Source organism: Protopterus annectens, chromosome 1.part1, assembly GCF_019279795.1.
Source record: "Protopterus annectens isolate FY-2018-M chromosome 1.part1, PAN1.0, whole genome shotgun sequence".
NCBI classification, from domain to species: Eukaryota; Metazoa; Chordata; order Ceratodontiformes; family Protopteridae; genus Protopterus; species Protopterus annectens.
In genome coordinates, this window is record NC_056726.1 from 321864658 (window position 1) to 321881957 (window position 17300).

General features: G+C 43.5%; 1 protein-coding gene across 2 annotated transcripts in view; it reads right to left on the reverse strand.

Moving 5' to 3' along the window:
• Positions 1-17300, reverse strand: part of WDR7 (WD repeat domain 7) — a 3592087-nt gene that overhangs the window by 3456352 nt on the left and 118435 nt on the right. For both annotated transcript variants that reach the window (XM_044074906.1, XM_044074897.1), the window contains exon 4: positions 15228-15402. In XM_044074906.1, the coding sequence (XP_043930841.1) occupies positions 15228-15402 (175 nt within the window). The remainder of the gene's footprint in view (positions 1-15227; positions 15403-17300) is intronic.

Genomic DNA, 17300 nt, shown 5'->3' on the forward strand with positions numbered 1-17300 from the left:
TTGTAGGAGTACATGCCTGGTGGTGGTGGTTAGGAGCCAGTCGTCCAGGTACAGAAAACACTTGGAATCCACAACGTCTCAAGTGAGCTGTCACTACCTACATGCATTTGGTGAACACCCTGGGGGCTGTGGTGAGACCAAAGGGCAGAGCACGAAATTGGTAATGACTGGCTCCCAGCCAGAAGCATAGGTGACTCCTCGATGCTCTGTCCATTTTGATGAGGTAGTACGCATCTTGGAGTCTATGGAGCACATCCAATTGTCTTTCCCTAATAGGGGGAGTATAGACTACAGGGTTACCATTCGGAACATGGACTTCTTTACTGATTCATTTAGTTTGCTGAGGTCCAAAATGGGTCTCCAGTCCCCTGTTCATTTTGGCACTAAAAAGAATCTGGAGTAAGTTCCGAATCCTATCTGGTCTGCAGGGACGGTTTGGATGACTCTCTTCGAAAGCAACTTTTGAACTTTTATAGTTGCTTGATCCCTGTGATTGGATGGAACATCTGGGATCTTCTTGGGGGTGTGTGGGGTGGAAGAAAGAAGGGTATGGAGTATCTTCTGGTGATTATTCTTTGTACCCACTTGTCTTGGGTGATGTTGAGCCAGGCTTCTGGATACAAAGATAAGCGACCCCTGACTGGCTCCAGAGAAGCACAGCCGGGCCCCGCATCAGGAGCGCTGACAGGGACGGCCACAAAAAGAATCGCGCCACCCTGGTTTTGTAGACCCCCCTGCCTCTAGGGTGACATCTGCCATTAGCTCCTCCTCCCCTGCCTCTGAAGGAGGAATCACCCTGTGCATCCGGGAAAAATCCCTGGGATTTCTTGAACCACATTTTCCCACCTCTGTGACCCTTGGGATATGATCTAGAAGGGACGGTAAAACGTACTCCCATGGCAGAGTTTTCCCTTCCTGTTCGCACCTGGTGAGTGTATCTTTTACCTTTGGTCCAAACAAAGCGGAACCGTTGAAGGGGGCCGTTGGTAAAAGTAGATTTGAAGGGCTCCGCAAAATTGCATAAGCGTATTCAGGAGTGTCTCCAAAGGGAAACCACTGAACCCACTGCCCTACTCGCTCCATCTGCTACATAGGACATCAGCCTCATGGAGGGGTTAACAATGGAGTTTAAGGTGGACAACTGAGCAGTAACTTTCTCAGGGACTCCTTCAGTTGATGCACCTTGGAAAGTATCTCCTGGCTCCTTTATTAGATCTCTTTGATGCCTAGTAAAATGTGTGAGGTAATTCAGCGATCTGAGTGTAAAAGCCACTGAAGAGAAAATACGCTTCTCGTATCTATCCATCATTCGAGACTCCTTGTTCGGTGGATGGACAGATGTAGAAGTCTCTGCTAGTTCCTTCTTTGTGGCTGCTGCCACCACCACGGCATCTACAGGCACACCTTTGGTCAAGAACTCTTTCTCTTTGGGGGCAGAGAGAAATTTGTTGTGTCTTCTGGAAACTTGTTTTCCATGGCATCAGGAGTTTCTGGGAACTTGTTCCATGGCATCAGGAGTTTCCCACACCTTTTGACTAACTAGGTCCAGGAGTTCATCAAAAGGTGGAGACACCCAAGAGCCTGAAGGTTGAGACCTGAAAACCTTCAGGTACAATGACTCCTCATCAGAAGGGGTGACAGTGGGCCAGCCACCTCCCTGCTTCAGGATCTCTAATTTATCTCCAAAGGAGATATCATCAGAGGATGACCAGGGGGACCCTTCTGACTCTTCGAGGTCAGTGTCTGAGGTGATGGACTCATCCGGGGAGTCTACATGCTTCCTCTTGCATGTCTTCTTCCGAGGGGGCTCCTCAGAAGGGTATTCTGGGGAGGTCTCGGAAGACTGGGGGCCACCCAACGAGGGCTCCTGAGGCTGCGGGTCTCTGTTGTCGAGAGAGAGAGATGGTGCTGAGACAGAGATTGGTTCTTGAGGGGGAAGAGTACTGGTACCCTTGTGTGGAGCTGACGACCAGGACAGCACGCTCCTCATCATCTTGAATGCAGATCTCTCCTGCTCTGAAGACAGCCCCGGTTCCGAGGAAATGGGGGTAGCCCTTGGCTCCAAAGCAATAGGCTCAGAGATGGATGTAGGGTCCAAGCTCAACCTAGCCGACACACTGAGAGGTAGGCTCGGCAACGAAGAGGTTCGGGTCCAAGCGTCCCTGTTGAGGCCGACTGGTGAGCTTCGGCTCCTAGACACCAAGGATGGCACCGAAGGTGTTGGAGTGGAACTCAGCTCCGAGACAGCCACAAGGGGAGCTGGAACCGAGGGTTCCACAACAAGTGGCACCGAAATCTCCAGCTCCAAAGGACCAACACGGCTTGGAGGAGCAACCATAACAGGGAGAATGGTCTTAGATGGCTCTGGAACCAACTGGGTCGGAGCCAGCAACAATTTGGGTAAAGCAGATGACTTCAAAAGTCTAAGCACTACTCTCTCTACATCCTCTTCCGAAAGGCTCTTGGAGGATCTGGATGACAGGGTAGGCGACCTAGATCTCTGTAAAATGGGAGATCGTAAAGTTGGGGAGACCGGCAATAGCTCTCTGGACCGGCTCCGATGCAATTTCTCAGTAGTCTGCCCCGAAAGACTTGGGGCTGACACTGCAATGTCAACATCAATAAAGTACAGTTGTGTATACTTACCATAAATGTAGATGTTCGAGTGTATACACTGTTGCAGTCATTACATTTGGGTAATATGCTGGCAGGTTGCCCTCAGTCGGCCTGAATAACAAAGTCTTGGGTCCTGCGTCGGTTGCTGCCTCCTCTTCCATGATTTCAGGACGTCAGGGGTATAAAACATGCAGCCGATGCAATTTTATTCAGTTTTTCTTGCCCCAGATGTTAGGTGCCCCCCAAATGGGGAGCAAAAAAAAAAAAAAATATATATATATATATATATATATATATATATATATATATATATATAAACAGAAATATATGTAAATGCACTTTTAGCAGCATAAACTTTACCTTCATCTAAAAGAAAATACACCACAAAGGCTTTAGAATATAGTGAAGGAAAGAGAAGTCATAGAAAAGGGGGATGGCGGATGAGTAACCCGGAATGCAACAGTGAATACACTCGAACATCTACATTTATGGTAAGTGTACACAACTGTACTATGTTCTTCATGTTTCACTGTTGCAGTCATTACATTTGGGTAGAATCCCAAAGCTATGGATGGGAGGATGGAACTAAATAGCATTAGGAGTGGCTATAAGGCCCTGCAGAACTGCAGTGGCAAAGCCTGCCCTGGATTTGTAGAAGAGAGGCAAATGATAGTGCCTTGTGAAGGTATGAACAGAGCTCCAAGTAGCAGCTTCTAGAATGTCTTTGGTTGGAACTCCTCTGAGAAAAGCTGCTGAGGTAGAGGCAGCCCTGGTGGAATGTGACCTGATCCCCTTGGGCACAGGTTTACCATGGTGCGAGTAGCAGAAACGAATGCAGTGGCTTATCCACTTAGAAATAGACTGCTTTGATATAGCCTTCCCCTCTAATCCTGCAGCAAATGCCACCAGTAGTTGCTCAGACTTTCTTAGAGATTTGGTCCTGTTTAAGTAGAATCTTAGTTGTCTTTGTACGTCCAATGAATGCAGAATCCGCTCCCCCTTGTTCTGCGAATTTGGGTAAAATGTTGGCAGGTGAATTGTTTGGTTAAGAGCCACACTGGATACCACCTTAGGCATAAAAGAAGGATTGGTCCTGAGGGACACCCTGTCCGGGTAAAATATAATAAAAGGCTCCACAGCCATGAGAGCCTGTAGTTCTGAAGCCCTTCTTGCTGAAGTGAGTGATTGCCAAGAGGAAAGCTGTTTTCCAAGATAAAAAATTTATATCCGCAGTAGCTGCTAGTTCAAAAGGAGGCAGGGTGAGTTTTTCCAGCACAAAATTGAGGTCCCAAGCAGGAGTTGGTGATCTTCTGGGAGGCCTTAAATTTTTGGCCCCTCTAATATACTGTTTAAGCAGAGGATGAGAAAATAGGGGAAGCTCCGTGTTGTAATGAGCCGAGATGGCAGAGGCATGGATTTTTACTGAAGAAAAAGATAGGCCTTTGTCAAGCATCTCAGTCAAATATTGTAAAATCTGAGGGATATTGGGCTTTGCTGTGTCCGTTCCTTGTGCTTGGTTCCAAGTACAGAATCTCTTCCATTTATCAGCATAACATTTTCTAGTACTAGGCCTTCTGGCTTCCAAAATGACATCCAGACAGACTTACTGAGAAGTGTTGTTTGAATAATTAAATGATCAGAGTTTGGAGCTGAGTGCGCAGAATTTGATTGTTCTGCTGAGACAGTAGATGAGGTATTTGAGGCAAGTACCAAGGATGGAGTTGAGACATATTCCTTAGAATTGGGTACCAGTGCTGGCGAGGCCAGTCCGGAGCAATTAGGATCATTTTTGGTTTTTCCTGTCTGACCTTTAGTAAGACCTTGGAGAGAAGAGGCACAGGGGGAAAGGCATAGACTGATAGGTTTTTCCAACTGAAGGATAGGGCATCCACTTTCCATGCTTGTCTGTGATAAGTCCTTGTGCAGAATTTGTCCAGTTGATAATTTTGGGGAGAGACAAACAGATCTATGTCTGGGCTCCCCCATTTCTGTGTTAACATGCTGAAGATTTGTGGATCCAGTTTCCACTCGTGCGGGTCCATAAGATTTCTGCTTTAGGTCGTCTGCCAGAGTATTTTGTTTTCCTGGCAGGAATTGAGCTTGAAGATGTATTTGGTAAGTCAAAGCTGTGTTCCACAATGCCATAGCTAGTCTGCAAAGGGGGTAGGAATGTGTACCCCCCTGCTTGTTTATGTACCACATAACCGTGGTGTTGTCCGTCTTTATCAGTAGTTGTCCTGGATGAAGTAAGTCCTTGAAGGTTGTCAGAGCATTCTGAACAGCTAGCATCTCTTTTTGGTTGATATGCAGATGCATTAGTTTTGGGGTCCATTTGTCCTGAATGCATCTCCCCGCCAGGTGGGTCCCCCATGCATAGTCTGATGCATCTGTGGTTAGGGTTTGGGTGGCAGGGGGTAGAGTGAATGACAGTCCCTTGTTTTGGTGACATGTCTCTGCCCACCATAGAAACTCCAGTTGTAGGCAGGAAATGAGAATAATCATTGTTTCCAGACTGAGACAATGTTGGCTCCATAAACTTTTTAGGTACCACTGAAGTTTCCTCATATGCAGTCTCGCATATGGAATTAGTAGAATGCAGGATGCCATGAACCCCAAAGCCTGCAGAATTTGTCTTGCAGATAAGTGGGTTTTTGTTGCCATTTGTTTGAAGTATGTTGTCAGGTGCCTTTGTTTGTCTGGCGCAAGGTAAGCCATCTGGGCAGTTGTACTCAAACTTGCACCCAGGAATGTAATTATTTGAGAGGTTACCAGTTGGGATTTCTTTTAGTTTATTGTGTACCCTAGGCATGTTAGAAGCCTTTGTACAAATGCCAGATGTTGAAGAAGAGTGTCCTTGTCCTCTGCTTGAATGAGACAGTCGTCCAAATAAGGATAAATTTGTATGCTTCTTTGTCTGCAGAATGCAATTACTGGTGCCAGGCACTTTGTAAAGACCCTGGGAGTAGCAGATAAGCCAAAGGGCAGTGCAGAGAATTGGTAATGCAAAAAACCTGCCCTAAAGCAGAGGTATCTTCTGCATGATTCCCTTATTGGGATATGCAGGTATGCCTCTTAAGTCTAGAGTCACTAACCAAGCGTTCCTGCCCAGGATAGGCAGTAGCTATTGTAAAGTCAGCATTTTGAATTTTGGAATGTCCAGGAATGTGTTCAAAATCGATAAATCCAGCATTGGACGCCAGGCATTGTCTTTTCTGGGTACCAGGAAAAATACTAAATAAAAACCTTGTCCTTTTTCCTTTTCTGGTAATGGTTGAATAGCCCCCATATCCATGAGGGACATAAAGTACAGTTTTGTACCTACCATAAATGTAGATGTCCGAGTGTTCACACTGCTGCAGTCATCACACTTGGGTTATCCTGCCATCAGGTGGTCCCACAGTCAGCCAGAGTTCCAAAGTCTTGGTCCGGCGTCGGTTGCTGTCGCTTCTTCCCTGACGTCAGTGCGCCAGGGGTATATAATATGCATCCAACGCCATTTTCTTCAGTTTTTCTTGCCCCAGATGTCAGGTGCCCCCAAGTGGGTAGGCAATACGTATTGCTAATAAAAAATAATACATATAAAATAAAAACAATACCTTCAGTTACCAGCAAATACACCCCAAAGGTTGTATAGGATAGAAGGGTATAGTTAAGTCCAGCTAGTTCAGAGGGGATGGAGGGAGGGTAACCTGGACTGCAGCAGTGTGAACATTCGAACATCTACATTTATGGAAGGTACAAAACTGTACTATGTTCATCGTGTTACACTGCTGCAGTCATCACACTTGGGTTGTATCCCAAAGCTAAGTTTGGTTGGCTGGTCTATAAAGAGTTAGGACTGGCTAAGAGGCCCTGCAGAATTGCAGTGACAAATCCTGCTCTGGATTTAGAGTAAAGAGGCAGGTGGTAATGCTTGGTGAAGGTGTGCACTGAACTCCAAGTTGCAGCCTCCAAAATTTCCTTGGTAGGTACTCCTCTGAGAAAGGCTGTTGAAGTGGCTGTTGACCTGGTGGAATGAGGCCTAATGTTATTAGGGACTGATTTTCCATGCTGTGTGTAGCAGTACCGAATACAGTGTCCTATCCATTTGGATATAGTCTGCTTTGAGATAGCCTTGCCTTGTGATCCTGCAGCATATGCTACAAACAGTTGATTAGTTTTCCTGAAAGCTTTTGTTTTGTCCAAGTAGAAGCGTAGCTGCCTGTGTATGTCCAAAGAGTGCAGAAGTTTCTCCCCTTTATTTTGGGGGTTTGGATAAAATGTAGGCAAATGGATGGTTTGGTTAAGAGCCACACTAGATGCCACCTTTGGCATGAAGGTAGGGTTTGTCCTTAAAGATACCCTGTCCTGATGAAAAATTATAAAAGGTTCCACTGCCATTAATGCCTGTAGCTCTGAGACTCTTCGTGCTGAAGTTACTGCCAGGAGCAGAGCTGTTTTACATGATAAAAATTTTAGATCGGCTGTATTGGCTGGCTCAAAAGGTGGTAGGGTCAGTTTTTCCAAAACTAAATTGAGGTCCCAAGTTGGTGTTGGTGCTCTCCAGGGTGGTCTTATGTTTTTAGCCCCTCTGAGGTACTGCTTTAGCAACAGATGAGAGAATAAAGGAGGATTTGTGTTGTAATGCACAGGAATGGCAGAGGCGTGAATCTTAATTGATTTAAAGGATAGGCCTCTGTCCAGCATCTCAGTTAAGTATTGTAAAATATAAGGAATGTTTGGAACAAGAGGGACAATGCTGTGAGCCTGGTTCCAGGCGCAGAATCTCTTCCATTTTTCTGAGTAAGCTTTCCTGATGCTAGGCCTTCTAGCCTCCAAAATGACATCCATAACAGCTTTAGAGAGAGGTGTTGCCTGCTTGACTAAAGTATCTGCCATGCAGCCAGGTTTAGGGTTTTGAGCTGACCGTGCAGGATCTGATTGTTTTGTTGAGTCAGAAGGTGTGGAATTTGGGGCAGAATCCATGGTGGTCCCTGAGCCAAGTTCCTTAAGATAGGGTACCAGTGCTGGCGTGGCCAGTCTGGAGCAATCAGGATCATCTGTGGTTTTTCTTGTCTGGCTTTTAGGAGTACCTTTGAAAGGAGAGGCAGTGGTGGGAAGGCATAGACTTTTAGGTTTTTCCAGCTGAACAGAAGAGCATCCACTTTCCATGCTTGTTTGTGATAAGTCCTTGTGCAGAATTTTTGTAGTTGGCAATTCAGAGGGGAGGCAAAAAGATCTATGTATGGGCATCCCCATTTTTGTGTTATCATGCTGAAGATTTGTGGATTCAATTTCCATTTGTGAGGGTCCATGATATTTCTGCTTAGGTCGTCTGCCAGAGTATTTTTCTTTCCTGGCAGGAATTGTGCTTGCAGGTGAACTTGGTACGTCAGAGCTGTGTTCCACAAGTTCATGGCTTGCCTGCATAGGGGATAGGAATGAGTGCCCCCGTGTTTGTTTATGTACCACATTACTGTGGTGTTGTCTGTCTTTAGTAATAGTTGTCCTGGATGTAGAAGGTCCTTGAAAGCTGTTAGGGCATTTTGAACAGCCAACATCTCTTTTTGATTGATGTGAAGATGCATCTGGTCTGTGGTCCACTTGCCCTGAATGCATCTTCCTGCCATGTGTGCTCCCCAGGCATAATCCGAAGCATCTGTTGTTAGAGTTTGCCTGGCTGTGTTTTGGGTAAAAGGCTGACCCTTGTTTAGGTGACATGCCTGTGCCCACCATCGAAACTCCTGTTGTAGGCAGGGAATTATTGGAATTACTGCTTCTAAACTGTGAGAATGTTGTGTCCAAATACTTTTTAGGTACCATTGTAATTTCCTCATATGCAGTCTGGCATATGGTATTAGTAGGATGCAGGATGCCATGAATCCCAGGGCCTGCAGAATTTTTCTTGCAGGGAGATGGGACGTTTTTGCCAGTAGTTGAAAATACTGAGTTAGTTGTACTTGTATTTCTGGCGTGAGGTAAGCCATCTGGGCCGTTGTATTTAAGCTGGCACCCAGGAATGTAATCTGTTGTGAGGGCACTAGTTTTGACTTCTTTTTGTTTACTGTGTACCCTAGAGAAATTAGCAACTTTTTCACAAACGCCAGATGCTGTAGAAGAATGTCATTTGTCTCTGCTTGAATGAGGCAGTTGTCCAGGTATGGATATATTTGAATTCCTTTTTGTCTGCAAAATGCAATTACTGGTGCCAGGCACTTTGTGAAGACCCTGGGTGCAGTAGATAAGCCAAAGGGCAGTGCAGATAATTGGTAGTGCATTGTACCAGCTTTGAATCGGAGGTATCTTCTGCAATTTTGCCTGATAGGGACATGCAGGTATGCCTCTTTGAGGTCCAGAGTAACAAGCCAAGCATTCTTGCCCAGCATGGTAGAAGCTGCTGTAATGTCAACATTTTGAATTTCGGAATATCCAGGTAAGTATTCAGAATTGAAAGGTCCAGTATAGGCCTCCAGGCTTTGTCCTTTCTGAGGACCAGGAAGAACCTTGTTCCTGCTGTGGTACTTTTTGTATAGCTCTCATGTCCATGAGGGCTGAAATTTGTTTTTGTGCCTCTGCCCATTGATTTTGTGGCAGGTCTGGCATTCCTTTTAGCTTTGGTAAAGTATGGAAGTGGAATCTGTAACCTTGAGACACAATATTCAGGACCCATTTGTCTTGGGTGATTGTTTGCCAGTTTTGAGAAAAAAAATGCTAGTTTTCCCCTAAGGGGGCTTCCAGAAGGGACGTGCTTGGCGTACGCAAAGGAAAGTCATTGTGACTGTTTCCTGTAAGGTTGAGACCTGTCCTCACCTCCTTTTGGGGTTGAGGTGCCCCACTGTCGTTGTCTGTTTGAGCCTTGGGGTTGACATCTGCCTCTTGGGCATCTTTATCTGCCTCTCTGTGGCCTGTCTGACACTGGAAAGGACCAATTTTTTGTTGGCCAATTTCTGCTAAACCGAGGTGGCTGCACGTGTAAGAAATCCTTGACTGTTTGCATAGATTTAGCTTTATCCTCCATTTTCTTTAACACCTCTTCTGCCTTAACACCAAACAAGGTATCATGTTGTAAAGGAGCATCCAATAACTTTGCCTTAACATGATCAGGTAAACTCTGTTCTTTTTAACTAAGCATGCCTTCGAATAACAGAACCTGTAACTGCGGCTCTACAAGAGGCCTCTAAAGAATCAAAACCACATTGCAGAGTATGTTTTCCCACCTGTTCAACTGCATGCAATAAATCCTGCATTTCTTTACTATCAGGAGCTTCTGAGCTAGCAAGCATTTTCTGTTTTAACTGAGCCATTAAATATTGTTGGTACTTAAGCATGTGAAACTGGCAATTTAAAGCTCTTACTGCTAAAGTTGCAGACGTGTATACTTTCTTCCCCCATCTATCCAAAGCTCTGGAATCTCTGTCAGAGGGTACTGGATTTTTTGCAATGGAAGCCTTTACCCCTTTTGGACCCTGGGAAATAGTTTCTGGATCAGCAGAAGGGTTTTTGTAAAGAAACTTGCGAGAGTCAGGGACTCTATAATACCTATCTGGCTTGGCTGGAGCAGGGGGCAGAGAGTCAGGAGATAAGCTGGATTCAGAGAACACATCATCTACAATGTCTAGCACAGGCGGAATAGCCAGGGGCCTGTGCTGAGGCAATAAGAGGAAACCCCTGAGCCTTTTCTTGTATTCTGAGTATTCCTGACTTTCCCAATGGAAATGTTCCCTCACGGTATGTAAAGTTTCCCCAAAAGAGTAATCCTCAGGAGGAGAGGCTGAAGGGATAGATTCCTCAGCATCACAGTCCTCATAGGGGGGTAAAGAATATCCCTGGTCTGAAGAGGAATCAGAGGAAATGGAAACCTGAGCAGAGGAGTCATAGTCTGTATCCTGCCTAGGCCTTTTCTCAGGAGGGGGATGGGAACCCCTGATTAGAGTAATGAGGTCTTCGGCCATTTTAAGCATCTGTTTCTTAGGCATGGAGGACTGTCCAGGAGAATGCTGTACTTGTTTATTTGTCTTTAATGGTACCTTTGTCTTGGCTGTTGTTTTAATGGTAAGTTGTGAAGGTCTGAAAACACCCTCAGAAGCCGGTGCCTGCTCAGCGGCTCCGGACCCATCTGAGGGGTTAGTTTCCATAGGCCCAATACCTTGAGTTTCCAGAGGCCTAGATGTTTCCACGTGGGAGTCGGAAGCGGCCTGTGGCTCTGAGGTAGTGGGTGTCAGGGGCTGCGAAAGCGCCTCACTGAGAACCGGCGACTGGCCTAGAAGAGGTTTCGTCGTCTGTTTTGGACCTCGGATGCCTGTCTTTATCCTTGTGTTTTGTGCTTTTTCGGTATTGAGGTCGTCGGCTGATCCGACGGCATGGTATAATTGAACCTTCGGCCAAAGTAGTGTAAAGCAAAATCAAAACATCTCTTAATAGTGCGTTTGTTGAATCTAGCACAAAACCAACAACTAGTGACGTCGTGATCAGGGCCTACGCATGGAATACAGTAAGAGTGGAAGTCCTTATAAGGTATTTGCTTCCCACAAGAAACACAATTATTAACTTTTTCTGACATCAGTCTGAGGCAAGAAAAAGGTTTCCCCAATGGGGTACTTAGCTTTATTGAAGACTTTGGATCGGCACTTGTGAACTGCTTCTGCTTCGGGCACCGCACGACAAGACTGAAGAAAATGGCGTTGGATGCATATTATATACCCCTGGCGCACTGACATCAGGAAAGAAGCGACAGCAACCGACGCCAGATGAAGACTTTGGAACTCTGGCCGACTTCGGTACCGCCTGACGGCAGGATAACCCAAGTGTGATGACTGCAGCAGTGTAACACGATGAACATCTTGTTTCTGAGCCTCTGCCCACTGATTTTGTGGTAGATCTGGCCAACCGTTTAGAATTAGCAAAGTATGGAAATGAAATCTGTACCCCTGGGATACTATGTTTAATACCCACTTGTCCTGGGTAATTAACTGCCAATTTTGAGCATGAAGTGCTAATTTTCCCCCAAAGGGGGCTGCCAAAAGATAAGTGTTTGGTGAAGATAGAGGGAAGTCATTGAGACTGCTTACTGTAGGGTTGTGCTTTGTTTCCTCCAGATTTGGAGGTGGAGGCAGCCCGTTGCTTTGACCTGTAAGAATCCTGTGATTGGTATCTAGAGCCTTTTGAGCACCTGGATTTGCCTTGAGAGGCTCTGTTGGACACAGGAAAGGACCAATTTTTAGTAGGCCAGTGCCTACTGAACCTGAGTGGCTGCACTTGTAAGAAATCTTTTACAGTTTGCACAGATTTAGCTTTGTCTTCCATTTTCTTTAAAATCTCTTCTGCCTTATTACCAAACAGAGTATCATGCTGCAAGGGGGCATCCAACAATTTAGCTTTAACATGATCAGGCAGATTTTGCTCCTTGAGCTAGGCATGCCTTCAAATCACACATCCAGTTACTGCGGCCCTGCAAGGAATCAAAACCACATTGCAAAGCATGCTTTCCAACCTGTTCGGCTGAATGCAATAATTCCTGTAATTCTTTATTTTCCACACAATCAGAAATCAACATCATTTTCTGTTTCAATAAGCCCATAACATGCTGTTGATATTTAAGCATATGAAACTGGCAGTTTAAGGCCCTAATTGCCAAGGTTGCAGACGTATAAACCTTCTTTCCCCATCTATCCAGTGCCCTGGAATCTCTATCAGAGGAGGGTAGGATTTTTGGCTGTAGAGGCCTTTACACCTTTGGGACCCTGTGGGACAGTCTCAGGATCAGCAGCAGGATTTTTGAATAGAAATCTGTGGGAGTCAGGAACCCTGTAATATCTGTCTGGCTTACTAGGAGCCGGAGGTAGGGAATCAGGAGCCATGCTTGAGTCTGGAAACACATCATCAGCAATGTCTAATACAGGAGGTATTGCCAAAGGCCTATGCTGAGGAAGAAGAAGGAAATCCCTAAGCCTCTTTTTTGATTCAGAGAAATCCTGACTCTCCCAGTGAAAATGTTCCCTTAAAGTATGCAAGGTTTCCCCCAAAAGAGTAATCCTCAGGAGGAGATGCAGATGGGATGGATTCTTCTGCATCAGAATCCTCATAGGGTGGAATAGAAAATTCCTGATTAGAAGAGGAATCAGAAGAAATGGAAACCTGATTTGAAGATTCATAATCAGTGCGTTGCCTAGGCCTCTTAGCAGGGGGGATTGGGAACCCCTGATCAAGGTAATTAAGTCCTCAGCCATTTTAATGATCTGTTTTTTAGGCATAGGGTCCTAAGCACGTGGCTCATGTGTCTTTTTTTTGACATAGAAGATGTTTTTGATCTTGTTTTTGAGGCTGGCGTCGGTTTTATATAAAAATGTTGAGGCCTGAAAACACCCTCAGAAGCTGGTGCCTGCTCAGCGGCTCCGGACCCATCCAAGGGAGGGACATCAGCGGGTTCAATACTCTGACAATCTCGTGGCATACCGGACTCTGCATGGGTCTCGGTAGAGGCCTGCGACTCAAAAGTAGCGGGTATCAGGGGCTGCGAAAGCACCTCACTGAGTACCGGCAAACCGGCGACTGGCTTAGGAGAAGTTACATTGTCGGTTTTGGACCTCGACAGTCTGTCTGTCTTTTTCTTTGCGTTTTTTGTGAACTCCGGTAGTCGGATTGCTAACCAACGACATTTCAGGGTAATTAAATCTTGATCCAAAATATTTAGAAGCAAAAATATACTGACGCTTAATAGTGCATTGGTTAAATCTAGCACAAAACCGACAGCAAGGCACATTATGATCTGGGCCTAGGCAAGGAATACAGTACAAATGAAAATCCTTATGAGGTATTTGCTTCCCACAAGTAATGCAATTATTAACTTTTACTGACATCGTTAAGGAACAAGAAAAAGCTTCCCCAACGGGCTACTTAGCTTTAGTTGAAGACTTCGGTTGTGAAACTCGAATATGAAAATTTCAGGAGTCGGTCGACCGGCACTTGCGAACTGCTTCTGCTTCGGACACAGCATGGCAAGAAAGACTGAATAAAATGGCATCAGCTGCATGGTTTATACCCCTGACGACCTGATGTCATGGAAGAGGAGACAGCAACTGACGCAGAACCCAAGACTTTGTTATTCAGGCCGACTGAGGGCAACCTGTCAGCAGATTACCCAAATATAATGACTAAAACAGTGAAACACGAAGAACATCCTTGACCGGCTCCGAAGACAGCGGAGCGGAAGAGGTAGAAGGCTTATCCAATTTTAAAGTTTTCTGAGGAGGTTCAGATAAAATAGTCGGTGCAAGAGAATGTCTCTTGGCCGACTTGACCTTCTCTTACTTTGAGGAGTGAGACTTGAAGGATGAAGAAGAGCTGGCTAAATCCTCCTCAAAGGAAGGCTTAAGGAGACCTTTTAGTATTAATTTTTTCTTCCTTTCTTGGAGAACTCTGGAGCTGAAGGAGTGACAGAAAGAACAAGCTTCCTGTAGGTGAATGGCTCCGAGGCAGTAAACGCAATTACTATGCCCATCAGTAATCGGCATTTTTTGGGAGCACTTAAGGCACTTTTTAAAACCTGAAGGTTTATGATCTTTGGATTCCTTTGACATGTCTTAGTACAATGGAAATTCTATAAGACAGAAGGGAGAAGACAAGGTCCTCTAACTTAAACGGGCCTCGCCCTGTAAGAAAAGCTACACACAAAAATACAACCGAGGACTAGGTCCTCTAACTTACACGGGTCTAGCACCGCTAAACTAACTCACACAGAGAGGAGTAAACAACAGAGGACTAGGTCCTGTAACTTAAACGGACCTAGATGCGGAAACAGGAAAGAAGCTAAGTCAGAAAATATCACAAATAGTAAATTTTTAAACAGCAGGCAAAAACTAGTCAATAATAGTAAACGACACTGCACACTATATACTATACTATTGAAAACTAAGAAAAAACAAGGTCCTAACCCAAACGTGGACCTACGCTAATAGGAACTATGTCAAAGAAACTAGCACACAGAAGGATACCACTCAGAGAACAAAAAACGGGCCTAGAACAGCCAGCAAGTTATCAACAATAACTATGTAAATTTAGCAAAACACACTATTATTTACTACCTATGAAAAAACTATTACTAAGACTAAGTAAACTAAGCTATCTTAGGTGAAGAAATATCAATAAAACTACAATAATGAAGAAAAATATGCAACTTAGCCACGGCCAAGCAAGAAGCACTTCTGAACTCGTAGACGCGGAAAACGAGCTCTGGGGATTCTTACTAGTGCACTACGGGATACCTACCTTGCCACAAGCCAACTTTGAGCTCGGCCAAGTTGGATCAGAGGATCAGCTCCGAACCCATATGTAAGAATGAAGGCGAGATAGGACTACAGAACATCACTACTTTTCAGTGCTGAAGACGCCTTTGGTTAATTAAATATCTTAATCAAAATCACAGTAAACAAATTAAGAACTGGGAAGCTAAAATTAAAACTAGAGGAGGCAGCTCATTAGACATTCATGCCCTGGCCCCTAAGTTATACTACAAAAATGACAAACCTAATATATAACAAATCCAATATATAAAACATTAAAATAATTGCATATGGACAGTGAGATTATGAATAAATGCTTTCTGGTCCAGAGAAGCCAGAAAAATTCAAACTAACCTTGAGTCCTGTGAGATCTTATAATACTCATTGAGCTGATCCAGTCTGGAGAGATTTTAGATACCAAAGAGTAAAGGACTTCAAGACTGACAGCATCCACAACAAGAATTTCTGGATAATGGCCATAACAAAGGAGTCGTCCTTCCCGTTGAGTACCAACAGTAAACTGGTAAAACTGGTAAAAAAACAAAATAAATGTACTTAGTGTAGTATAACTATATCTGCTAATGAAAAATGTCAATACAACATGTAAATTATTTTTAGTGATTTCAAGATATCCTGAATCTTATAATGCAGCTTCAATCATGCTTTTTCACAATAATGGTCTTTGCAAAAAAAAAGAGTAACAGCAGCTGTGTTTATTCAAAACAGGCATCTGCACTCTAAGTCTGCATTCTCATCTGACAATTTATCAATATTCTGAGCTATCCTTTTATACCACATTCATAAGTTTGTTGATTAACAGGGCTGCTCAGAAGAGGTACCAACCAAAGCTTATCAGCTGAATAAGAAAGTCTACAGTTAATAATTCCTCAAAGGTAAAGTGTATACATGTGACATTATACTATGTTATATACATACAAATATTTACATATACACACGTATCCATCTATACACTCTCAGACATACACAAACACACACACACACACATATATGGATCTACCTTCAATTGACGAAAGTACGATCCACTAAATGGCAAAAGCACGAGCTCACTGCACCGAAAGCTTACTTTCACGAAAACAGACAATGCTGAAAGCCTAATCAGTGAAATTCACTTGAACTGTGAATATAGGGCATACCACTTTAAATTTAAGAAGGAAGTATTAGTAGCTGTATGAACGTACCGGCATCTACAATGTTGGATTTGTGCAGAATTGCTCCAGGAGTCCTGGGTGAAATATACTTAACAGGTAAATCACAACGAGGAGGTGACACCTTAATTGTGGCAGGTTATGTGCATCATTTACAAAGTTGCTGGAGATCGTGGTACAGTGGAGTAAGGGAATTTTTCCCTTTTCCCCACTGTAGTGCGATCTCGGAGTTGGTAACATATGAACCATATATATTAGTAGCTCGGGCATGGGGGGTGCAGGGGGCCTTGCCTCTCTGCATAATGTAGTGTGATGTATTTGTTTTTTCTTTTTATTCTTTTGTACACTGTAGTCCATTCAAGTGAGTTTCACTGATTTAGCTTTCAGCATTGTTAGTTTCCATGCAAATCAGCTTTCGGTTCAGTGAGTTTGTGGTTTTGCCGTTCAGTGGATCATACTTTTGCCAACTGAAAGTGGATCCATAGATATATATATATATATATATATGTATGTATGTATATGTATATATATATATATATATATATATATATATATATATACATACATACATATATGTGTGTGTGTGTGTGTGTGTGTGTGTACATCTTCTTCTTTCGGCTGCTCCCGTTAGGGGTCACCACAGCAGATCAACTGTCTCTCTATATATATATATATATATATAAAATTAGATTCCACAAAACCACCAGGTTTAAATGATATGATTTCCATTTCTTCAGTTTTAAAATTAAGGGCAGCCAAACTGTGATGTGAAGTATAGCCACAAGATGGCACTATACACAATGTTTTTAGGAGATATGTTTAACCACATAGTAATTTAAAAGGAGATTGTTTTAAAATTAAATTAATTAAATGTAATTTTATGATATATAATTTTAATTTCAAAGTTTAAACTGTTGAATCAATATATATTTATTTATGGACAGTATTTCAAAACCATATATTTTAACTTGGAAAGTTTAACAAATGATTTTATGTATTTTATTATTTATACTAGTTGTTCAATTAACTAATTTGATTGATCAATTATTATTCAATTTGCACAACTGGAAAGGTATAAAAGTGTTTCAGTGATGACTGTTAATTGTTCACTTCTGATGAAGACTTGGATTTTGTGTCGAAAACGTATTTTTCTGTTTTTTAGCGTTATTGTGAATAAAGTGCTTGTGCTTACTTAAAGGGCTTGGTTTCTGACCTTCCTTTGGACACTCGTTGCAAGTCCTTTCTTTTGCTTCAAAAGAGC